The following is a 26,065-nucleotide window of genomic DNA, read 5'->3' as shown; positions in this document are numbered from 1 at the left end:
GGTAACAACAAATGAAGTTTTGGTCCAGCTCCATTTAATCCAATAAATGTCTTAGATGAGACAAAGAAAATTGCACAAAAAGGGAATTCTCTGATTAAATAAAACACTTTAAAAACTGCATGTGAATTGGGAATTTGTTGAAGAATAATATATTTCTATGAATAAGAGATTAAAAAGGTCTTAGAACTTGTTGATTTACCCCTTAAATTAAAACTATATTAAAGACCATTTGGTCTAATGACCAAGTTTTACTCGCCATCTGTTTAGCTGACCTTTTACTGCTACAGTATCAAGTGTGTGCAGAAGTCTTAAAAAAAGCAAAAGCAAAAAAAATTTTTTTTTAAAGTTTTGAAAGAGTTTCTCAACAAAGAGATGTCAATAATTGGGTAAAAAAAAGTGGGCAATCAATGTCGAAATTGAATGAACACTTTAAGATGTGTTCAAAATCTTGCAAAACCATGACATAAGTTACCTTTCTTTGAAATGCCAAAAAAGTGAGGACCAATTTAACTCCTGTGATTCTGACCTAAAATAAAGTTGTTTTTTTTTTTACTTTTTTTGTTATAGGTTTATATAAACCAGATCTCTTGGCCATTGGGAGGACATTCCAAGGGCTCAAATTTGTTTAAGGTATGTGAAAAAGAATTTTTTTTCTACTGCGTCTCAAGACTTGTGCACACCCCTGCATATTAGTATCCTGCACGTTTGAGTCGGTCTGTGTTTGTCCGTGTGTTTGTGTCAGTGTGATATTCTGAAAAACCTCTGGTAGCAGCGTCACCATCCAGACGCCACCTCCCTGCCTCCTTCTCCGCTCTCTCAGCCAGCTGTCACTGCACAGACGAGATCTGAACAGAACAATGCCAGAGCGACAGGGTCCATTCTCTGAGCTGGAGCTTGGTGGAAAAGGGCAGCCTTCAGCTGCAGAGCTGATGAAGGGTTTTTTCTGAAAGCCAAAATCTGAAGCCAGGCTCCATCATCTCAGGTCTATGTCTCAGTAGATCTGATTTCTTTTTGTTTTGTTTTTGTTTTGTTTTTTCAGGAAATAATTTAACATCCCACCTGTTCAGCCATGTCTTGGGCAGATGAGTAGGGGTTTGTAGGTAAACCTGCTGTATGCTTTCTTCCCAAGATACTTCACTGTTTTATCCTCAGTCCTTCATATTGCTTCTCAGGTTTTCTTCGTGCAGTATGAGCCAGTCCCTTTTTTCCATTTCATCATCTGCGCTGCTCGGATATTGTATCATTATGGAGAAGGTATTATCTTTGAGACCATAATCTAACCACAGACACCCCAGCTCTGTGTGACACTTACAGACGTCACCGTCTTGGGTGTGATCCTCCTGACGACAAAGGTCTGTTCAGTGATTCGCTGATCAGTGAACTCGGTGTGAAATGAGGACAATTCAGACACGGTGTCACTGTCCAACCATATTCACCACTACACCAACGTGCTTGTACTTCTTCACACAAATACACACAAAGATCTCCACCTCATTGGAGTCGGTGTCTTGTCACTTGTTTGGCCACTCCACATGCATCCTTTTTCTTCCTCCTTGTCGTCCTCTCCTTCACACAGTGACCTCTGTCTTGCTGTTGGTCACAAAATAGGGCTGTGTGGGGAGGAAGTGTTGACTGTGGCTGTGGCCTCTGCTGCTGTGAAGCTGGTTCGGCTCTAGCACGGTACACTGAGGTCTCTTGTGACTGTAGGTCTTCCTACGACCCACCGTCTCAGTCCCGTCCCAGCCCTTTAGCCCCAAACCCATACCGTGCCCTGTTGCAATTGTGTTAGAGTTGTATGCCAGTGGGCGGCCCATTGTAGCTGAAATGGAACCAATGGTGGTTTCAGCGGCTCTGGAAATTCCCAGGGACATTCCTCCTGGCATAGTCCCTGCGAGGTGTGACAGAGAGGTGACCCCCAGACCCGCCGGCTTGCTACTGTGACTGTGAGCATGTGGGTGAGAGCTGTGAGAGCTGTAGGCAGCGTGGCCGTAGCCGCCTTTGTTTTTCTGCCCGTTGGGCTTCAGTCCCCCAACTCCAGCTGCTATGTGTCGCTCTGTCGGAAGCGTGGACACAGAGGTGATTCTGGGCATCTCTGTGACGTACGTGGCCACTGGCTCTGGAGTCAGGGGACCCAGAGAGGTCATGGGTGTCATGGAGGTCATGGGGGTCATGGATGTCATGGGGGTCACGTAGAAAGAAACAGCGATGGTGTGGTTCATGGGATTGGAGGTCAGGTGATTTGAAGCCATGGGGTTGTTGGTCATCGGAGGAGTCATTGACGTCATGTTTCCCAACGAGGTTTTGGAGTTGCCCATTGGCTGAAGAGGAAGTCCACCCTTTGTTGGCAGCTCCACCATCAGCCGACGCTTGTTGTAGAGTTCACCATTGTACTTGGCAGCTGAGAGAAAAGGCAGAAAAGTAAAACTACTGAAATATGAGCAGGACAAGTTGGAGCGCAGCTGAGTCAATTATTAAAAATCTATTTTTTCCTTTTTTTTTTCTTCAAGTTTTGCTTCTTGCTCCTGTTTTAACTGTTACTCATAAAAAACACCACAGTATCCTCAGCATGTCTGTTTTTTGGGGCGAGATAATGTGAAACAGAGAGAAAATATAACTGTTTATAGAGTGACTCATAAAATAGGTCTTGCAGCATTTGGTAGATCAGTTACAAACCTCTACTTGCCTGTTTGTAGACGTCTGAAACAGACACAAGTGCATAATACAGTACGACAGACTACAGGTCTTTATGTTCAAGCAGTCTGCACTGGTCAAGCCCCACGTTAAAATACATAAAAACATTTTTAAAAATTCCTGTGTATTTTTTTTTTTTCGTAGAAAGAAACAAAGAGGGGATCTGGATAAATAAATCTCACAGACTGATCAGAGCTGGATTCAAACCATGAACCTTCTTGAAGTATACCGCCGACTTCACACCCTGCAGTGCAGCCATCCATCCACAGGTATTTATTGCTTTATTTAAATGGAGTACTGTGTGAGCTCCTCCAGACTCATCACAGATGGTGTCGCTGCTTCACTTTCATTCCTGTCCTGTCCGTCCATGTCTCTGAGCTATAATCTCCACGCTGACTGCTACAGTGTGACCTCTCCCCTGTCCACTCCCTGCTCCTCAGCCCTGTAGTGGTCGGCAAAGATAAACTTAACACAGTCTGTGGGTTTGCTTTACCACCGTACGTATATATGTCGTTTATCACTCTTTAAACAGAAGGAGTGAGTGAGTGAAGAGGTAGCAGAGAAGGGGGCAGTGGGTGCTGGGGGGAGAGCAGTGTCTCACCCGCTGAGTTGCAGCGTGACTGCCTCTGGGGATCAAACCTGTTCAGGCGACAGGTGAATCAATCTGGTGGCAGTCGGCTCAAACAGTGCACACATCCAGCAGTGTACGTGAGTGGAAATGGAAAAGACTGCTGCTTCGCAGTATGGGCTCAGCATTGCCTCTGCCTGAGAAAGGCCAGCACCCCGCGGAGACTAACACACGTTACACATCCAGAAAGAAGGAAATCAAGCACTGCTTTTCACTCAAGTCCCTGCAGCATCAGTGATATAAAGTGTTTTCAGAGCCAGAACAGTATATTAGTGTGCTTTTATAGGGCAATCAAAATGTCTACCTCCAATGTGACGGAGGGCGTTTCACTCCTCTCAGAGCCGTTGAAATTAATTTTTTGGGAGGTATTAATGACTAGATTTATTCCTGGGAGGGCTCTGTGGTCGGATCAATCACTGTTGGACAGCAATTATCGCCGAAAAAACATTAATTACGTTGGGTTTCAACGGAGTCTTACTGTCTTAATGCCTGTTGTCAGGTAATCTCTTTAGCAGTGAACGATCGTATTCTCCAACAGGGACATAGAGACATTCAGTGTTGGCAGAGGACTGGAGATGTAATCAGAGACTGGTCTCTGTGGCCTGGTCTCAGGTCCAATCAGTGGAAATAAAGAAATAGTGGTTCAGCTATTGGCAAAGGTAAAACTCACAATGGACTTTAAGAGGTTCAGTTGAAAACAGTTTGAGGATTAGTAAAACTCCAAGGAAGTGTGTCATGTTGCCAACTTTGGTCATTAGGATTTGTAACACCTGAGTTTTTAAGGGACCAAGTAGTTCGTTCTACAAATGCCTGTTGGCACATTAGAAATACTGACTGAACCGCCACGGTGTTCAGTCAAATATCACAGTGGACTAGATCTTAGACCAGGTGCCTCTGAGGCCACAATGGGTACTAAAATCTGATGGGGTGGGGGTCGGGGGGTCAGGAGCAGATAGATGGAAAAATATAAATATAAATAAAAGAGGTCATCACTCTAGTTTGGTTTGTTCGTAGCTGCAGTTGGAAATGCAGTGACCAAGCAGTGTAATTGGTGGTTGGCTCCTCAGGCCTCAGATCCAGGTCTGTGTCCAGGGACTTCTATTAGTTGGTTTTAGCTTTGGTTCCAGTTAGAATTCGATAAAGTGACCTTACATAGATGCACAGAGGGGACGGTGGAGATGGTTATTGATTGACAGAAGTGTGGCTCATCGGCTGGACAGTAGACCACTGGGAAAGAGGCAAAGGCAATTAGAGAGAGAGGGAGAGAGAAGGATGTTGAAAGTGGTGTTGATCTAAGACTTGGTTCATTTTCTCCTGGGGTTCAACGGACAGTGAAAACAGCAAAAGGACCTCAAAAAAAGTAAAGTCCATTTATGTTCCTCAAGATTAACAGCGCTCACAAGGAGGTGACTTCAAAAGGAGACACCGCTGGCATTTTGCTTGTGTGCTGTCTTTCATTCCCGGCTCGCCATGTCTGCCCTCCTTTTCTCACTCTCCCTCTTTCTCTCCTGCTTTCTCGCTTCAATGGCCACAGTTTTTCCCCCACAGCTCATGAGTGACAATCCTATCAATGGAGCCACAGTAAAGGCACTTTGCCTCCTGGAATTCCAGGCTTCAGTGCTGTATGTCTGCAGACAGATTTCCAATCATTGCACGGATGCCTGTTTGAATACCACTCGTGGAGGGGAAATCTGTCAGTCAAGTGAGAGCCAGTGGAGGGGCAGAGCAAGGCTGCAATTACAGAAATGGAATCAGATATGAGTTCCTCTGTATGTGAAGATGGAGATTAGTGCTGCGATTCTCCAAAAGGTGATGGATTCTTTTGTGAGTGTGTGTGCGTTGGGGGAGGACTTTCAAAGGTGACAATACAGGATAAAGAATTGACAGGAGAAGCAGGGAGGAACGGAGCAGATGGTGGGGGAGAGGAGGACCAGGGGAAGGAGGAACTGGAAGGAGAAAGAATGGAGAGAAAAAAAAGATTAGATATGGAGGAGAGGAAAAGGGTTCCAGGAGAAGGGGAGGAAGGAGGTGTGATGAAGAATCGGAGAAGATGAAATCAGCTGAAATGCAAGAGGAAAAGGAAATGTAATGACTGACAGGTGCTAAAAGGCTGAGCTGTAATTTTTGCCTCTCCGTAGATGTAGCCAGATAATAACAAACAGAATGGCCTCACGGTAAATGAACCATCATGTGGCTCTGGTTGAACATGAACATGGAAGTTGGAATTCTACTTCTAAAAGAGTGTTAGTGAATTTAAATTTTTTTTTTAAAATACATTTTAGAATAGTTTTTATTTATATATTATTATTCAAAGTATGTGACCAGAAATGAAAAAATATATACACAAATCTCCTGGGGGGTAATTCTGAGTTAGTTATGAATTAGAAATTAAAAATATTTAGCGCCCTTTCTCTGCAGTGGGACTTACTTTAAGTCAATTGTAATGGTAATACTGAGCGAACTAAAAACACTATATCAGGTACAGTTCGGTGTATTATGTGAATTTCATTCATGGCTGCTTTAAAATATTTTCCAGTTTAAATACAGGAGGCTGGAGTCCTGAGGCTGCAGACTGATGTGCTGAGGCTCCTGTAGGTGGAGAAATTGGCATCTCTGCTTCGCCCGTGATGGATTCCTTCACTCTCAGCAGAATATCAGTCAAAAAACTGTTGAGCTGAGAGAAAAATCTATGTCTTTTAGATTCTGAGACAATAAAATCAAGATGTCTTTCTTTGGCGGCATGGAAGGCTAAATAATATTCTGAGTGCTGAAGACACCGTGGGACTGTCTGGGGTTTATGTACATTTGAAAAAAGAAACACAGTCTGTGATTATTGTATTCATAATGAAAATTACACCAGCAAACATTCGGCGTGACAGTGTTAATCACTGTTTTCGTACCTGTTTGCAGCTCCTGACGGTTGTCCGCGTATCACTTAGTTCTTATTCATTTCCACCTGTTTTCAATATTTACTGACAGTTTCATATAAATTGCTGGTGTAATTAGGCAGGATCCCGGTGTGTACAGAGCACCAATCAGAACTCGGCATAAACAAGAACAAGCGCTTAAAGCAGCAGATGCAGCAATGAGAGAGACAGGGTTTTTGTGCAGTATGTTATTGATGTGAAAGGAAAAAAAATAGACGTGAATCAGTCAGAGATGCAGTTGTTTTGTGAACTATGTTGAATATTCTAACTTGACCACTAGGGTCTGTAATTTGTATTTTCTGTTTTTTTATATAGTTTCTTGCTAAATCTGACTGTTGATGTTGATCTATTTAGAGGAAAACATATTAGATTCATAGCTGGCCAGATTTAAATTGACATTTTTACAGGTTTAACATTTCTGAGCCGTTGTAAGTCTTCCATTAAACGCCCACTGGGCCATTCATTCTCCTCACTTGGTGTCAGGTGACACGTGAGAATCTCCTGTGGTGTAAAACCATAAACTTTAGAAGGACTGAAATGCAACCCTTTTTTAGATTGAAAATAAAAGTCTCATCCCTTCCTTCCATTCGTCGCCTGTAACACGGGCTTTATATCCCACCCTTCATCCTTGTTTGATGAAGACCACCAGGTTACGCCCACCACTAGATTGAATCCATGAACATAACAGTCATTTCTTTTATTTGCTAGAATGAAGTAAACAATAACCCTAACCCTAGGATAAGAATCAAAACGGTGTGTATAAATATTATGACAACGTACGTATATCGCATGGAGGTTGTACGAGTATTTGCTGGAAACGCTCCACCTAAGCTGGGACTGACCTTCAAACACAAGCTCTGACTGATGATTCCAAATGTGGACAAATAACGTTGTCATAGTAGTCGTTGTTGCTGCTCGTACTGATATCACCATGCAGGAGTAGATGATATCTGGCTGCTACACCAACAAGCTGACGACACACACACACAGGCAGAAATTCACAGTCAGTCTGATGTTTTTAATTCGGGTTATGGAATAGCGATGCCGCTGCCAATGACATATGTGCAGGGCGAGGAAAAATCCGAGAGCAGCTGCACCGACGAATGACCCGAGTGAATGTGTAGACGTACATCAAGCTGCCACACAGCTTGATGATCAGGCTGTGACTGTTTTTACAGACAGGGTCCAGTTTGGTGATCAACAACAGCTGTCACATCAGCCACTGTCTCCGCAGTAGCTCAGCATCGCCACCATGGAAAAACAAAGGTGTTGTTTCAGCATGGATCATAAAATCTTCAGGGAGTGTTGATTAATTATTTAGACTTGGGGACAAGTAAGTGAAACAAGTTGGGAGCTGTTAAAAAAGTTTCTTTGTTTTGTTATACTACACTTGTTATAGACAAACTTACAGTCAAAAGAAGTCTTTCAGGACGTTACTGTGTAATATCTGTGGGTTTTTTTTTTTCTTGCTATCTCTAAGCATTATGGCTATCTCGTTGCAGAGTCTACATGTCTGTGTCTTTACACTTCGTTGACCAAATCCGGTCTGTACTGCAATTTTTCCTCTATCTAGAACCTGAAAATGATATTTTTCTATTTGTCGTACACCGACACTGAGGCATTAAGAAATCCAACTCTGTAATTAAATTCATTGTAACCTAATTAAAGAATATGTTCTAAACCCGGGACTTGAATTCCTGGACCAGCTGTGGATCCATCTGACTGTGTTTGCAGACAAGAATGGGAAAACCCCAGCGCTCCACCCTCCACTGCGTTTGTCACAGTCGGAGTCCAGACTCAACTGGCAGCATCAGTCTGTGGTTCTTGTTGTAACCAGTCTCACATTTAGGAACATACACAGAGTTTCGCTGCGACTCTGGAAATGTTCCCTGTTCTTCTTCAACCAAAACCTGTAAAAAAAATCCCTAAAACCTTGACAGTCACTCACCCACAGCCTTCAGCGAGGCGTACTTGTTGAAATCCTTATTCTGAAGCTGCTGTTGCTGCTGCTGATTCAGCTGCTGCTGCTGCTGCTGCTGCTGATGTTGCTGTTGTTGATGCTGTTGTTGATGGTGCGTTTGTTGCTGCTGCTGCTGCTGCTGCTGCTGCTGCTGTGGTGGCTCATAGACCCGGGACAGCTGGCTGAGGGCCGGGTAAGGGTGTTGCTGACCCATGTTTGAGCCCCCTCCAACGTTATTGTTGATCTGAGCAGCCTCTGTGGACAAGGACACAGGAAAGGACAGGGTTAAAATTAGGACGATTATTGATTAGCATTTCCTTTCACTTGTCATCGTGAGCCCTTTCTTTTTTCCGTATCCTGTGCCAAAGTGATGATGTCCAGAGCATCCATCTGAGTAATTACCATGCACTATCGTTTACAGCTGCTCTTTATTGGAAGTCATGCTCCACAATATACATTTGGACCAGAACCAGGCAGTAACTGTCCAGGCTGATCAGCTGCATCTGCTGACCATCACGCAGCACTGTGCTGTATGAGAAAAAGAGTTCCCGGTTTGTCTCCTCTGTCTGAGAGTCAGGATGTGAGAAGTGTCCATGTCATAAAGTCACTTCTTAAAGGGAATAAATCCATATTTTCTCCCTGCTCCCTGCATACACTTTGGACATTTCTGCCCATCAGGGTAAAAAGGGCAAAAGAGTTTTTTTTATACTTGAGATAACTGTATATGTAGACAATGTCACTGTTGCTTTTTGCTTTTTTGTCCTAATTTGATCTTTGGTCTATTGTTTAAGAAAGTTTAGCTTTTAGTTAACTTAACTTTTGTTTTTGCCTTTTCTGGCTAAGCTAACTGCTGGGTATATTTAATTAATGTTATTAGTGCCACATTTTAGCCATATTGGACATTTTCACTTATTAATGAGAATTTTTGCTTTAAACTGGCAAGTTTCTTTTTTGTTAATTTTTTTCGTTTAATTTTTAATTAATTTTTTATCTTTTTGCAAATTATCCAGGTCATCCTGTATTCTGGAATAATTTAACTGCTCCACCAACTTGCAGTTATATTTCAACTTATTTGCATGCAGTAAATCTCTCAGTTGCACAGAAACCAACCATCTAATCTGTAGTTCTACGATGTCTTCAGTTCCCAGGAACATACTTTTCATCCCAACATCTCACAGTGTTGTAACAGACTAAATCTTACAGGTGGGAATGAAGGGAGGGTCCCATCAGAGAGGGCGGCAACGCCAACAACGCAGTCTGACTATTGAAAACCTACGGTTGAGTGAAGGGAATTCTCTCCAGCACTCAGAGTCTGACAGATAATGGCAAAACTCAGTGTGTACAACGGTACCTGTGCTCTGTGAGTACAGTCTGTTGAAAGGCTCCAGAAATCTGCCACTTGATAGTTTGAATAAGGAAGAACTCAGGAGATGGAGCAGAAGAAAGAGCAGTGAAGTGGTTAGAAGTGTGAGCATTCAGGAACAAGTGTTTGCAGGAAGGAGGGTGAGCAGCACACCGTTACAAATCCATTTTTTAAAAGGCAAATTAAGATACAGTCAAAAGCTGTTTCTCTCAGCCGTCATGAATTGTGAATATTTTTAACTAAGGAATTCTCTTGACCATTTCCAGTTGTTTTAACTATTTTGTATTAACTTTAGCTCATAAACTCTTAGCTGTTGATGAAGTTTTTGATGTTTCTTTAACTGCTTTTTAACTGCTCTCTAGCCAACCTGAATATTTATATTTTTTGAAAAACTATTGGTACCTTTGACTACGTTGTTTGTCATGTTTTAACCACTAACTTCATATTCTTTTGTCACCCTATCTTTGCCTCATTTTAAACATTTTTTGGATAAAAATCCAACTAGAATCTAGCCTCTAGTTTCTGCTCTTGCTAACCTTATTGAATGTTCTGGTTATCGCCTGGTTATCTAGTCATCCCTTCAAAATGTCATCATCTTCTACAGCGAAGAATGAAGTTGTGTGTGAGTTATAGAAGCTGCTGGATATTTTTAACTCAGAGTTCTGCATAAGTTAAGGGCAAATTGAAATGTTCCAAGGCCATTATTTCCCTGAGCTCCTGCTAATTTCTGACTCTGGTCAAACCTCAGCGGTGCATTGCTGAGCTGTGAGAAGTATTCAACAGCTTCACTGTCGAGGCAAAGTAAGTTGTGTTGCTGCTAATTAATCACTCAAGCCCTGGCACTGACTCAAACCACACACACACACACACACACACACAGACACACTGACAGGGCAGACAGAGAGGAGACAATTAAAGTGAGCATCTCGGTGGGAAACAGTGTGAGGTCGTGTCAGAGGATGAAAATGAGGCGTGATGAAACCTTCAATGACGTTGAGGTGAAAGAAAAAAAAAAGGCTCCAGTCGGAGGTCAGATATTAAATAATGAACATTTGGAGCTTTGATTTTATTTTTTTTTTATTGACCTTAAATACATCCAGCCTTTCCTCCATACGACCTTTTTTTGATCATTCGTCAAGATTACTAAAACATTTGGACGACGCCAGAGGCAAAGTGTGGGGTGGGATTCTGTCGGAGTCACTTTACTGTAAAAACTGCATGTACTTTTTCACATTTATTTTATGAAAATGCAATATTTATACATAGACTTTTGTTTTGTATAAAATATTTGAAATGGGAAGAAAATGGACATGTCCCTGTGGGTCTGTTTGATCTATTTTTGGCTACATTTTTTCTCAAATTTTTCTCACAAATAGTTCATAAGCTTTTGAGCTGTTAGAGGGTTCAGTCTGTAGCTTTTTTGCTCATATTCCTAAGCATGTCTCTTTTGAAATAATATTCACATCATCGCAGTTTAAAGCGGTTTAAAATCAACAGTCACCTTTTTCTTTGGGATTAGCATGTGTGAAAGTTAGAGCTGAAGTAATTAAGTAAAACAAACAAAAAAAAAAAACTCCTCCTCATTAAAGGACCAGTCGTGCTTTTTTTTTCTGTCAAAGCCAGGCATTCATTACCAAGAGTGTGACATAGATGAACAAAATCAATGAGTCTCTTCACTCTGGAAGGAAATACTGTGTTTATGAAGAGGGGCCGCACTTCTTTTTTATGTCAGTCGTAAAATTTTGAAAGGCCGGCCCGGAGGTGTTGTTGAGAGGAAGAGGCGTTTTGTCAAAGTTCCACGCAGCCTGATGTGTTTTAGAGCCCAGTGGAAGTCTGGCAGATGGTGTGATTTTACGACGTGCCCGTGGATGTACAGAGCACATCCCATAATGGTCAGTAACTGTTTGGGAGCATGTGTCGAGATGGAATCGATGGCAGAGCGATCCATCCTCTGATCAATAACTGACTTTTAAATGAAAAGGCCGGAGACGGACGATGGAGATTCTGAAATGTGGCATCACTGTCCTGTGTCTCTGTTCACTGATTCACTGATGCAGATCTGTAGTGAGGTGCTGTGGGTTTTATTACCCACAGTCTAAACAGAGGCGGAGTTAAAGTGAAACTGATCTGTGATCTGCGCTCTCCACGCTGTTGTAAATATTTATTGTTGACTGAGGAAATGGACCTTCAAGTCACTGTACTATAATCCTTTAAGAGGATTTCACTCACTGATGGGCCAAATATGCAGACAAGTCTATTTATTTCTCTGACTGAGGCTGGATGTAGAGAGATGAAGTAAAAAAAAACTGCACGACGGCTTCAGGTCTGGAAATTACTACCAACTGGACCAGAAGTTTATATCAAGAAATAAAATAGAACTTTTTCACTTATTCCTCTGGAATAAGGGGGACAATATGGAATTTTGTTTTGTGTGCACTGCAAGGGAGATTTGTGTAAAAATAAATCATATTTTTAAAGTATGTTTAGTATATTTAAAGTTGAATTATTTCTTTATTTTAATTGTATTTATTATTTAAAAAAAAAAAAGATTCCAATGTATTTGATGTCCTGTCCCTCCAGGGCTTCTGTATGTACAGAAAGGAAGACGCGCACCAACACTTGCTGGTTGGCTCCTCCCGTTTTTTAGTTTTAATCAGGTAAATAATTGTTTTTACCAATTCAGACATTTTTGTATCTTGTCAATTTAAAAATAATCTAAAGTGAACACATGAATTATCAGAGCTGATTATTCATCAACTGGTTTATTGGTCTCATGACCTGCAGCCGTGACTACGGCAGCGTCATCCCAGACACGTGCAGAATGGCGTCTAATGTGTGACGTACTTTTAACCTGGCTCCTCAGATTAAAGCCAGTGACTGACATGAAGTCACTCTGCAGTGAAGAAGCAGGTCAGGATTACAGCGAGTGTGACTGCTGTGCTGATGAGACAGTCTGAGGATCATGAGCTCATGACCGACAGGTAACAGACAGTGCAGTCAGCAGCACACACACACACACACACACTCACTCCGTGTGTGTCCTCCATAACACACGGCAACAAATATTGAGAGATTTCAAAGCTTCACTCTCCCTTGTGTGAAGCCAGACATTCAGCATGGAGCCGCGAGTTGGTCCTCCCAGGGAATGAGAGGGGGAGAAAAGAGAAAAGAAAAAAAAAACCTTATCTGTGTCTGTTTCATGTCACAGACTAGAATATATTCTCCTGACTGAGGGAAGACAACGCAGGCGTGTTCTTCCCTTGATGTTTCCTGTACGGCCGTGTACACGCAGGAGAAAATGAAGAAGAAAAGAAGCATAAAGAGAGACATCAATAGAGAGCTGGAGCACATGTATGTAGGAGGGCTTCTATCTCATTCTTGGCCTGCCTCCATAGCTATTGGCTGTACAGTATAATTTCACCGCTCGCTCCATTCGACAGTGAAAACAGCGAGGAGCTGACTCATCTATTATTCCCTCTTTCTCCTCACTGTGTAAATGGATAAACCCTCTCTCCTCCTTTTTATCATCCCTGCCTCTCTGTCATTACTCAACCCTCTCCATCTTCTGCTTCCTCTCTCTCCCTCTCTCTCGTCATGGCAACCGTATCCTTTCGTGTAGTATTTGCTCCGCAGCACGCGGCGCATTCACATTGTCCTACAGTCACTTGCGCCCACATATCAACAGGCAGGCCGGCTGTACTGTACTGAACTGTACTGTACTGAAAAAGTCATTGTTATGCAACTTATGTGATGGTGCCTGCTGCTCTAGCGGTCTGTCCGTTCATCTATCTCTACACTTAATCCTTCACACGTCTGTTTGATGCTCAAAGGCAATCATTCCCTAGAGATTGGTTCAAGTTAGGGTTGGCAGAACTTTTGAGGACAGGAAATCGTAATTATCAGTTTAAATACATGTCCTGTCTTAAAATTGCTGACTGATGAAAGTATTTTCACCATGGAATATTTCCTAATTTAAGTACATTTTAGCTTACCGACATGATTCAGGTTGATGTAATAGTTTTTACCTTTGGTGACTGAATAGGAAAAAAACACCACTATCACTACATAAAAGAGGCTTTTATAGAAACAGTTTTTACAATAATATCTACGACTGCTACTGTTGGAGTGTATTACTGTCTGACACTGTCACTAATGTCACCACAGTTTCTCCTAAACATGAGGATCCCTGTGGAAAATCAGAAACAAAGTTCAATCTGGCTGTTGTAAGTACATACAGTAGAACTGTTTTAATATAAGGTTGAAAAGTTTTGTTAGGCAACTGGACGTGAGTTTTCTAAAAGAAGACGTTTCACCTCTCAGCCAAGAGGCTGCTTCAGTTCTAACTGGTGGAGGGGAGTACAGCAGATATATACTCTAGGTGTGAAGGAATAAAGCTACTTCAGGTCCACCCTGTTGGGTGGGACCTTGGGGTCAACTGGGAAAGTGTAAACAGTCGTTAAGAGTCTGATGGGTCGTTGTGGTCCCCATCAGTTAGGACTGAAGAAGCCTCATGGATGAGAGGTGAAACCCAAAATGTCGTCTTTGAGAAGTGAATTGCGTTGCATAGCACTTGCAAGTATATTTTGGGCATGTTTAAAGGAGAGAAGTTAAATTTTCTAAATCTGACTTGTACCAGCTGGTTATCACAACACCGTAGCTGATGATGGACCAAATTATTTATTTTGTTGCTGCTGATAGCACTGGGTCCACCTTGGACAACATCGCTGTGTTCAAAAACGATTGGATTTTTGTCAGGCCCTGTCAAGGAAGCAGGTTTTATTGAAAAAACAAACAAACAAACAAAAACAGCTGCATTTGGGAACCAAAGCAACAGTGTGATTCATCACTGGCTGTTGTGACATTCTAATGTGTGTAAATAGAGCCTGACAATGAAAGATGAGGACGGTGCAGGGGTCCAAAGGCTTCTCCAAATATCTCTCTGATGTGAAATCAGGAGGTTGAAATGAAATCGGATCCGAGGACACGAAAATCAATCGCTGCTTTGTTTGGTTTGGAGTATTTACTCTGTGCTGTCAGCACATCTGACATTTAGTCGTTTATCACTCAGTCTCACGTGACAGTACAGACACTTCCTGTGAGACCTGCTTGTGCATAGGAGATGAGCAGGTTCTGTCTGAGCAATGTGAGGCAGAAATCATCAGCTCACTCTTCATTTCCCCACGGAGTATTTACAGTACACACAAAGTACAAGATCTGGTCTCTTTGGTCTTTTTCGCTGCCTGAGGCACTCTCGTTGTAGTAGTAGACACAAGTCGATTCAAATGTGAACTGAAAGAGACCTGACTTCCTATGTATAACTGTTTTATTTGTTTGGACAATTTTAATGTATAATTTCAGGTTTCTGTGTTCACCGGGACACTGTAACTGAATAGTAAACTGCTAACAATTCCAGAACCACAAGTGAAGCATTGTGGGTTGCATGTTGCTAGGCTACAGAGAGTGTTACATTCATGGTCTGTCCTCCTGTGGGAATTTCCCCTTCACTCACCAGTTGTACATCTCAGTTAGTCTCTTTAATTGTCAAAGTGCCACATTTTGGGCCATGCTGATGTTGTGAGTGGGCTACACGTGGCCCTCGGGCCATTGTTTGAACAGGCAGGTAATCGAGAAAAGGTTTGAGAGATATATTAGGACTAGCAGTATAGGTGTGGAAGTTGGGGTTTTGAATGTGCTGTGACTGAAACTTAGTTCTGGAGTCTTATGGAGAACTGAGTTGTTAAAATTAGTAAACACTTCTCCACTGAGTCATAAGATTTACCTCCTGTTCAGTCAAGGAGCAGTCAGGTCATTTTGGTCAAATGTTTCAATAGCAATCCAATTTAAAGGGAAGGAAATGACAGAGCTGATGCATCCGTATGATTCAAGTCGATGTATCCATGGCTGACAGCTGTAATCTACCATACATGTACATGTTTAGAACACCTGAGCAAAATGACATGCCAAAACCTAATCTGTCTCACCACCATGAGGAGCAGGAACTATCGTTGGCCTTAGCAGAGAGGGTCATCACACTCTTGTGATACATACACACAAGAAAGTTTTCTTGCACCTTACAGGGAGAGAAAGGAGAACTAGAAAAGAACAGATGTCCGATGCTCCATGGCTCCTACTAGCTGCAGGCGCTATCCTCAGCAGGTGGTGGCTTTGAAGTGAAAGGCCAACAGGCTGACAGATAGGAACTTATTTGACAGCAATGCTTACACCTACAGGGGGTGCAGCCTTCATAAGAGTCGAGCTCCCACCGAACTGCAGCCGCTTCAGAAGTGAATAGTGCTAAGATCAGTGAACACCGGCCCTGACTCCTCGGTTCCTCCTGGCTCTGTGGTAGTCGAGGGACATGTGGAAGAAATGGTGGAGCGACTCTTACAATTTGAAGAGGTTCACATATGTAACTACGAGCAGATGTAAAATGTTGAAATGGTCAGTCTCATATGATGTATCTTCAGAGTTGATACAGAGTTGTATTTGGTTCGGTTTGCCCGGGGGGATTTCCACGGAAGGTAGAACAGTGGTTAGTGCTATTGCCTTACAGTGCAGTTGCATGTTCTGCTGTGGGGGGAGGAGGGGGGGGTGCAGAATTATTTTATATCAACACTGAAAATTGATATTTTCAGTGTTGCAGAGCTCTGTGCTAGACTCACATAGAGACCAGTTGGCTCTTCAGGCCAGAGAAGAGAGTTTTTTATCAATTACTTTCAAATGTAGACTTAAAAGATTCAAACTCAAGCAACACGATCATTGAAAGTTCAATATTCTTGATCTATGATTTCAGGACTTGGTGTTTAGAGCATTGAGGGGATAAGTGCTGGCTTGTGCAGCACGTTAAAGAATTCCTTTTAGAGACATAGAGAGGCAGCAGACTTTATTTATTTGCCCTGAAACAGTAAAAGCTGTGGTTCACGTTGCCATGAATAATTTATCTCATGTAGCTCAACCGTAAGCTTGAGGAGCCCACTATCTGTCTGCTCCAAAGCAACATGTCAGAGTCTCGTCCTCCGTATATACGGCTGTGTTCTCCCAACTATGTTCATCTCATTATCGTCGCCATATGTTGCCAGCTTTGTCTGCAGTCATTAGCGCATCACTGCACTCCCATTTGGAGAAGAGATATAGCAGTGAAGGATGAGGAGGATGTGACGGAGTCCACAGTCACGGAAAAAACCTCCAGAGACCTGGAGGAACAGGTGCAGCCAACTCTGTTTCACCAGCGCTCTCATATCTGTAAGTCGGTCTCAGGAGGGATGACCATTAAACAGATAAAAGTGCAACGCAGGGAAACCGTGTTATTGAAAACTCTGTCATGGGAAATGATAGCAGAGAGAATAGCTTATCTGCCCTTAATTGTTCCTCTCCCAGCCTTTGAAAAAGCACAATGACTTGTGCTGCACTCCCTCATGATCAGAGCCCTCCGTCACGGCCTGCTCATTTTGAAGAACTATCGATTTCTATTGTTCTAATTCTTCTTTTTTAGTGCAATACACGTTGGAGCATTTCCTGCAGGATTGGACCGATGTTTCAATCTCTGCTGCATTGTCTTTGCACAGGACAATGCACTGAGCTGTGTCTCAGTGGACGTGGTTAGCGCAAGTGAGCGAATCGATAATGTGATATCACTAATATCTGTGGAGAGGTTATATATTTGATGAAACCTCTCAGTGTCAGTGAGATGTAGGCCCAGTTTTACAGGCGTGAAAAATTAGTTTTATAAGAGTTTGGTCAGAAGCAGTTAAAGTCTTAGACAACACTGAAATTACGCTACATCATTTCCTGGACTACGAGAGCAGATTGATCAGATTCTTATCTGCATCCGGTCCTAATCTGTGACAGATGGAGGCGTCCAGTTGTAACAGCACAGTGATTTGTCATCACAGCCGACTTCCCACACGTATTTAAATGGAAAGGAATCCACCTCAGGGCATCTGAACCGCACCGGAAAGATGGAAAACTGCTCACATGTGAAGGACGTTGAGTAAACAGAAATGCAAAAGAACACCTCAGCTACAAACCTGAGGTCTTCAGCACCGCTGAGTGCTGACAGACGTGTAGGTAGGTAATAGAATGATTAGGAAGCTATTCTGTTACAGACACTGAGGTGAGTGGTGGCTAGAAATCACTATTACATATACTCTATATGCTGATGCAGTGTATGTGAGGCGCATAAAGCCAAACAAAACAGTCAGCGAAACAATTAAGCAGAACAATCAATCATTCCCTGATCCCTCTCGTCAATATCCGAGTCAGTCTCGTTGCTGTTACTTAGTCGTTCAGTTATGGTTCCGGCCTTCGTGAAAACTCGGACGACATTTGAGACTTGGCGTAACTTGCCCGTTGCCTCCCAGTCTTGGTGAATGTGTGTTTGCCTTCTGTCATCCACCTCGACAATACAAAAACACAACTCAGAGTCTTTGGGTGTTGAGAGGCACGGCCCGACGTTGCACGGATTTGGGTTACGCAACCGTACTGTAATACTTGTTGTTGAGCATCTTCTAATTGTGATAACAGAGTTAAACGTCATTGTTGGCTCGCAACCAGAAGTAATACATAAGGCGCACCGGGTTATAAGGCGCACGGTCGATTTTTGGTTGCTTCAGCTAAATTAACCTGTCATGTGTGTAATCCAATAGAATGCTGGTGGTAATAGATAACATTTAAAGTTGGAAACTTATTCTCCAGAATCCCAGGAGAAGATATTTGCTTAGATCTGTGTTGTGTCCTTCATATTGAAGCCCTGACTCCAGCACTGTACTGTACTGTACCTCCTCAGTGCTGTGGTCACTCATCTCTGGCAGCTGCAGAGCGGGTGTTCCTGCCTGTGACAGGCCTCATCAGTCACTGAGCCACAGCAGGCGAGGGGGGGCGGGGGGCAGACAGGAAAGACAGAGACATGAATACCTGTTCTTCTAAAGAACATGATTGACACACAGTTGTCCTCCTTTATCGTGATGAAGAGGCGCCACTCCAGAAAACAAAGCACCGCTGATAACATCTAAGGCTATTGTCTTCTCCTGCCAGTTTGTCTCCTTCACCAAAGTAAAAAGAAATCAAACGTTCCCACAATAGTCCTAGTGCTTTTGTCCAAAGAAAGAAGGTCAGCCCTCAAAGTTAGAATCTGTTTGTCTTCTTTAAACTTTTTTCCCCCATCGCCTCACTGAGTCTGTTTTGCCCGGAGAGTTTGTCGGAGACTTCCTGCGCTGCTGCAGAGCGACAGGAAGAATTGGCTGCACTTCCACCTTGACTTTCTAAGCTGCGTTGTCATTTTCTTCCACTCCCAGATTTATGAGTCAGCAGTGAGACGGCTGCTCCATCCGCTGATGGCAACATGCTGCCACAGACAAAGACAGGCAGACAGATTGAGGAGCAGGGTGGCAATGGGAGACCACGATGATAATGATGTGTGTCTCCATGGAGAGGAGGTGCAGGGGGGAGGGGGGCCCACACCTCTGACAACATGTCAGAAATACTGACCCAGATACAGCTGCAGCGAGACCAATGGCTGTGGAAGCTGGTCAGGTAGTTACGATTTTTATGTTGACGCAGGTAAAATATGATAAAATATTTAAAACATGCAGTATCTGTATATGAAATATCTTTAAAAGTAGCCAGAGTCCACTGAAGACAAATACAATCAGTATCCTTGAACTGGACCACAGAGGTCACCACAGTCTCTTTTATTACATTTCACTTTACTGGCCTCCAGGTGCAGGGCAGTGAAAAGAGTTGTCTATTCTACAGCTCTGCAGGGAGCTGTCCGCAGTTTCAAACAATAACCCTTATGAAATTTTATTCTTCACCTTGTCTGGGACAACGACGGAGGAACCTCCAGCCTGAAGGCCTGGACTCTGACTGGACTGGACTGCTGTACAGGGAGACCATGTAAAGATCCAGGGAGATGAACGACAACATCAGACACAGGACCTCTGCCCCTGCCGGCTCCACATGCCTGAATTTCCCTTATAATTACATTTTCCTTTTATACCAATTAACTTAATTAAGTGCAGTATGACTGCGTTCTGGGTAAAAACAGCTGGAGATTAAACAGATGGAAGAGCAGGGGCTAAATAAGCCGTCATCACATAGAGCACATCATCCAGTCTGATTGTTGGAGCTGATAGCATTTAATTAAGTGTAACCTCAAATCCAATTTTGCTAATTGTGTCTGAACCACCGTCTCCTCCACTGATGAGGAGACGTACATTGAACAGCTCTGGTCCATTGCACCGAGCCCCCCGGTGTGAGACCCCGGCAGGTGTAAGTGTCAGAGCGAAGGGGGGAGGGGGCTTTTCTTGGTCTGTAAAGATGAGACGGAGCAAAAGGGACGTTTCCCCTTTTCTTTTCTCTTAGCTGCGGGATGACAACCTGTGACGGCCACCTGCAGGGCTAAATACGAGGCCTGAGCCCCATGTTGTTCACGCAGGCTTCAAAACAATCAAATAAATCTCACGCTGTAATTAACAGGCCTATGTTTATTGGCTGAAGACAGGCAGAAAAAAGAGGAAAGGCTGGAAAGGTGTATGTTCTTCTCCAGCACTCAGGAGAAAATAAAGCCCCTTTATTGGCTTCCCCCAAGCACAAACAGCTTGATAGCATGATGCTTCATCATCATCTTTAGAACTGCTCCGTTTGCAGAGTTGAAGACACGTCATACTCTTCCTCTGGAAGAACACTCTACATTCCCATTCTACATTACACATTCCCCTGAAAACTAGACTCAACAACACAACACAGCAGGGAGTTGGAGAGAGAGCGACGCATCCTGCCGGTCACCACATCTGTGATGGATAAAATGTGTCTTTTGGTCTTCTGTTGCACCAGTTGGATTTGTTATTTCACCTTCTGTCTACTCAGTGAGGGTTAGTCGGACATAATGAGTTAGTCAGGTACAATTACTGAATACTGACCAGGGTCAACTACTGAATAAATAATCACAGGTGAAGCAGGTTGTTTACAACCATAGATTGTTTATAGGAAACGGCCTGAGGCTCTTTCGTTTTATAGGTGTTTGCTCAAATGTGAAGACGATCATAATCACTGCTGCAATGACGAATATGAGTGGACCATACATGTGATTGGATTAGGTTAACTGTTGACTGTCCATGGTGTAACTGCGTCCTCACTGGAGGGCTACTTCAGAAAGTGGTAGAAGATGAATAAATGACCAAAAGTCCTGTAGGAAAATAGTGGATTTTGGGATTGGGATTTTGTTTGTGCTTGATTGGAATTGGTTTGGATTTGGAATGGTTTATTCAATGAAGACTCTGGTGAACCATGGTTCCTGATGCTTCGTCATCTACAAAGTCTAGAATAGAAGTCTGGTCAGACCGAGGACATGAGTTCACATACTTTTCACGACATATTTCCATACTAATAATTCCATCGTTTGGATTAGTCAAGAAACATCTACCTGCTGTTAATTAAGGTCTGTAATCCAATGACAGCCCTTCTTTCTACTGTTCTATTATTGGCCATTTCAACTGAAAGCAGCGCCCACTGATAGACCCCGCTGCAGGAATGGACTCCAGAGGGTTAGCAAGTAAAAAGAGACTAAAGTAGGTTAGTGAAGAAGGACTGTCAGCCTGGCTCCATTTGTAAGCAGTAGAATGCCAGCACTAGCAGGGTGCAAAGTGTACAGTTTGTGAGTGTGCGTCATTGTGCATTGTGTAAACTCCACTGTGTGAATGATGACTGTGTTTGTTGCCGTGTCACTGTGACAGAGACTTGGTGTTCTGCATGAAGTTTTTTTGGTTTTTGTTTTTTTTTTACCTTTTCTCTAATGAACGGCTGCATGATGTCAAATACACAGTTTCCATAGCGTTTTTTTGTGCTTTTGTTTGACGTGTTAAATGTTTGCCTTGATAGCATTCATGTGACAGTCCATGCAAAGCCATGGTCCTGCAGAGTGACAATGTAAGTGTTGGCTCTTCTGCACCGCTTCGTGTCTTGGCAACGGGGAGGGTGAGGGAACCAGTGTGAGCAGACTCCTTCTGCCCGCTGAACGCTGCCGCAGAGCAGGAGAGGAAGGCGAGCAAAACATGGCTTCACTGCAACAACATGGGGGTAATAAGTGGGTCGTGAGGGAAGTCCCATATGGACGCCCCCCTAGAATCTCCAACTAATCCCAGTGGGCCCTGACTGGGCTGCCAACAGCCCTGCGAACTGACCCAGAGCCCTCAGCATGAAGCATGAAAGTGGGTTGAACAGTTGGTTCCATTTATATGGAGCTGCTTATTTATTCAGACTAATCTCTGCCTTCACACTGACTGATGCATTTCATGCATCATTTGGTGAAATCAAGTCGAAAGCAACTGTAAGTCACTGTTGGAAAGGCCATATGAATATTCTTAATGGATTTAAGATCGGCCCGTCAGGGAGATGGTTTTTTTGTTACTATTACATAATAAATCTAAATGTTAATGTTACATAATGAATGCAGAGGCTAGTTTTAAGGTGGTTTTGGAATGCAACAGCTAGAGACGACTGAAATAATGGCATTTAAACGCAAAACGAGCGCTGACAAACAAATAAAGACAGACACCAGCTGAGAGAGAGAGAGAGAGAGAGAGAGAGAGAGAGAGAGCGAGAGCGACAAGAAGTCTGTTTTGCTGGGCTGGAAGCTGCTCTAACCTGGAACTTTTAGAAGGAGCTTAACTTCTTTTCAATCATTTTGTCCAGGACTTTCAGTCTGGTCAGTACCAGCTTCAGTGCTCTGTCCTGCAGCCTGTAGTTGTGTTAATATCCATACTACAAAGTCTTGGTTATGCAGGTCTTTGCAGCCATTTCCAGTCAAGGACGTTGGCTTTTACACGAGTTCGTAATCCTTAGTGACCAGCCTAGAATCAGCTTTATTAAAATAAAGGCTCAGTTGGAAAGTAACATGGAGTATTGAACCAAATACAGCAGGAGACAATTTTTTTTCTATTCTGTTGACTTTTGTAAACTCTTCTCTGGCGTTCAGAAAGGGTGGGATTCTGTAAAAAGGTCAGATTTTACATGTCCCAGAATCCCGCTGAAGACAAATACTCCCTCTCTCTCTCTCTCTCTCTCTCTCTCTCTCTTTTCTGCTGCTGCTCAAAGGCCAGAAGACATGCAGAAAATCAACAAGTCCAAACAAGTTGAAAAATCAATGTTTCCATCTGACAGCTCCATCATAAACAGTTCTAATATCTGCAGACCTGAGGGTTTCATCGCAGAGGAATGCCCGCCAGGATTCTTCACCTGATTCACAAACACACACTGAAGGCTACGTTGCTTTTCTGAAAACACTATATCACCTGCTATTTTTAACCATGCACATGCGTACAAATATTCTGCACCACTGCCTCACATGCACATCTTCCCAAATGAACTAAATCTAAAAATGGCTAATTATGAGATTCATCACCGTTAGCACCTGTTAAGTAATTAATGCCAATCACTGCCTTGTGGGGAGGAAAATTATCCTCCATAAAAACATGGTTTACTGCACATCCATCTCTGTCTCCTCACCTCTTCTTTACGCCACTTTCTTCCATATATTCTTTCTATTCCTGGCAACAACCTGTGTGGCATCATGTCTGCTGTTAGTGGTTCAGATGGATATGACTGCAGAGAAGCTGGAGCTTTGGCAAACATAATCAGAAAACCATTAATGATTTAGCACTGAGCTAACGCTCCACAGCTCAGGTGGTCCAATGATTGGCAGGGTCGTTCTGTGCTGCACTTTCATAATTAGAATTCAACACCCAAATGAAATAATCTTTACTTTGAAATCAGCAGCTGTAGAGCTGAAGGCCACTGAAGGACGGACCGATATCTCAACGTGTGCTCGGTTCTGTTCCTGCGTGTGGAATGCACATCTGGCAGGTTTGCAGATGTGCACTGTGAACATGTGTTTCTGCAGATAATGCCGTTTATCTCTCTTCCACACACTAAGGTGATTGACAGCGGAATTGTGCAAATGTTGCCAAGTAGACAAATACAGATGGAAAGATAGAGTGTGTTGCATTTTGGTGTCAATAATCCATTAGGGAAAAGTGATTTAGCGTATTTTCCAGACTAGCGGAGAAAACAGTTTTGATTTTGGTTTGATAAAAGTGGCTGTCAGATTTAACATTAACATTTGTTGTGCACTTTGGGTCTTTACCAATCTGACAGCCTACATCCAGAACCTGTCACTTATCTCTTTCCTTCTTTTGCAAAACATGGCTTTAATTGCCAGGAACTTATCAAGACGAGCGCTTCCCACCAGAGTTTTGATGTGTGTCTGCATGATGGAAATCAGGAATTTTTCAGATGGGTTTAACTGGCTTTTTAGTGCACACATTTGATCATAATTACATCTAAAACTAACAAAAACAAGTTCAACAACTTAAATAAATTGATTTACATATGCATTAGCATTTTAATGCTAAAAATTGTTGTGGCAACCTTTAAAAATTGGTATTAACTGTCTATCAGGATAGCAGCCAGTATGTTTAGCAATATCTCAGTTGCTATGTTAGCAAGCTCAGTTAGCAGGTTAGCGCCCCCTTCATTTTGAAACTCATCATGTCTGTCTCTGAATTTATTCTTTTTAATAATGTTGTTATATTGAAGCTAACAGACAATAAATAAAATACTTGTTTTTTTTGCTTTTTTGCTTAAAGCCAGCTCTAAAAAATTGAGACCATGTTGAGACCTTACAATACAGGTTAACTCTATTAACTGAAAAAAATATATATTTATTTTGGATTTAGATAAAGTTTTTGCCTTGAACAGAAGCTCAAACTATTTGCACGTTTGTCTTTTTAACGCCTCACAAAATGCAAAGAAACATATCAAAAAGCATTGCATTTTCTTGAGGGATTTATAAATAAACTCTCTGTTATTTACAAAAGCATGAATGCAAATGCTTCAGACACACTTTGTTGTTCGCAGCCTGTCCAACTGTGACCAACCTTCAAGCTCGAGGCTCCACAGAGTCCTTAACTTAGTCAAACATTCCAACAACAAAGACAAAGAACTTTCATATTCACAAAAGAAACCGTATAATGTGGGGCGCATGATAATTATGGAAGATACTGAGAGATAGAGGCAGTCGTACGTAAATCTAATTTGTTGTGAGGAGCTGCATGCATTGAATTTAACATTGTCGAAGGCAAACAGATGTTGTGTGTGTGTGTGGGGGGGGGGACCAAAACAAAGAGATTGGCAGAACCCAATATGGTAGACAGTATAAGAGCGCAGATTAAAATCAATACCAACAGAAGGCTGCACCAGTGGACTCAGACACAGGAGATGGAATTCTGTATGATAGTGAAATAATAGGAGACACACACTGGCAGTGCTAGTGCAAATGTTTGCAAACAAAGCCACACAGTAGGTGTAATGTCAGAAATAAACAAAAACAACTCTTATTTGTGCATGTTTATTCTAGGGCTTCAGATCAGATTCACCACAGGACAGCTGAAGATCGATCGGAATGACCACCACCATGTATCGTAGCAGTAATTAATCATGATTACTTCATTACTCCTTTTCTGTATAAAGCTGAAACAGAAGGACAAACATCAGCAGGTAGATGTCTGTGTTTCACTGTGTGTGACTAATCCAAATGATGGGATTATGAATATGGAAAAATGCCAAGACAAATATGTAAAGCTGGAAATTTGGCTACACAAAGTTGTGGATTTTTAGACCTTGCTGTGCATTTTTATTGTAGAACTGTGAAGAGAAACTATCCTTCACACATACTGAGAAGCCCTCTGTTACCATCCAGGAATCTGACCGCTGATCCTGTTGCTCTAGGGCAGGGGCACTAACCACTCTCCCACTGTCTGGCCACAGCTGCTGCAAAGTTGCAATATTAATATGTGCAATAACAACAGGACGTGGACGTGTGTGTTTTTAGTTGCATCAGGTTTGCATCACTAAATCTGGATTTACTGCTCCACTTTGCAATAACAAAGCAGCTGAGTGTGACAATGTTAGCTAACCGTTTACAGGCAAAACCATCCAATGCTGAGGCTCTGATGAGCATAGCTGAACCCCCGCCCCACTGCCCCCTCTTATCCTTAAGTCAAGGGCGCTGAGGCAGCAGTACTTTCTGTTGTTACTGTACATATTAAACCGACATAATGATTTATCCTAAAGCTTCTATTCCTAAGAACTGGTAATGAGAGGGCTTTCCTGTTGCTTCTGTTGCCTGTGTGTTCCAGCTCTTGTGCTCCTAAATTTCCTCAGTTCATTTAGTCAGATGTTATAATTACCACAGAGAACAATGGCTCCCCAATTAAGGCTGTGACAGTTATAAATGCTAGAAAAGAAACTGATAGAAATGATAATTATAAGCCATTTAGACACAGTAGATCCAGTCAAACATCACTCTCCTCCTCAGACGCTCGTACATTGTCCACCTTTTTATCACCTTCTCTCCTCATTGTCCACCAACAATGACGCCAGCAGAAATCAATGTTCACATCTTCTTCTCTTTGTGAGCCTTGGTGGTCCATCCACCATCA

At 42.6% G+C, this 26,065-nt stretch overlaps 1 protein-coding gene across 2 annotated transcripts in view; it reads right to left on the bottom strand.

Moving 5' to 3' along the window:
• Positions 1–620: 620 nt before the first annotated feature.
• shisa9a (shisa family member 9a) overlaps positions 621–26,065 on the bottom strand; it is a 35,262-nt gene continuing 9,817 nt past the window's right edge. For both annotated transcript variants that reach the window (XM_017034418.2, XM_017034419.2), the window contains exons 3-4: positions 8,195–8,461; positions 621–2,398 (exon numbers count right to left, since the gene is read on the bottom strand). In XM_017034418.2, coding sequence (XP_016889907.1) covers positions 1,569–2,398; positions 8,195–8,461 — 1,097 coding nt within the window. In that variant the 3' untranslated portion in view covers positions 621–1,568. The remainder of the gene's footprint in view (positions 2,399–8,194; positions 8,462–26,065) is intronic.

This window comes from Cynoglossus semilaevis, chromosome 8 (assembly GCF_000523025.1).
Source record: "Cynoglossus semilaevis isolate Cse_v1.0 chromosome 8, Cse_v1.0, whole genome shotgun sequence".
NCBI lineage: Eukaryota > Metazoa > Chordata > Actinopteri > Pleuronectiformes > Cynoglossidae > Cynoglossus > Cynoglossus semilaevis.
Note: the sequence above shows the minus strand (reverse complement) of the source record. Positions and strands in the feature narration are given on the sequence as shown.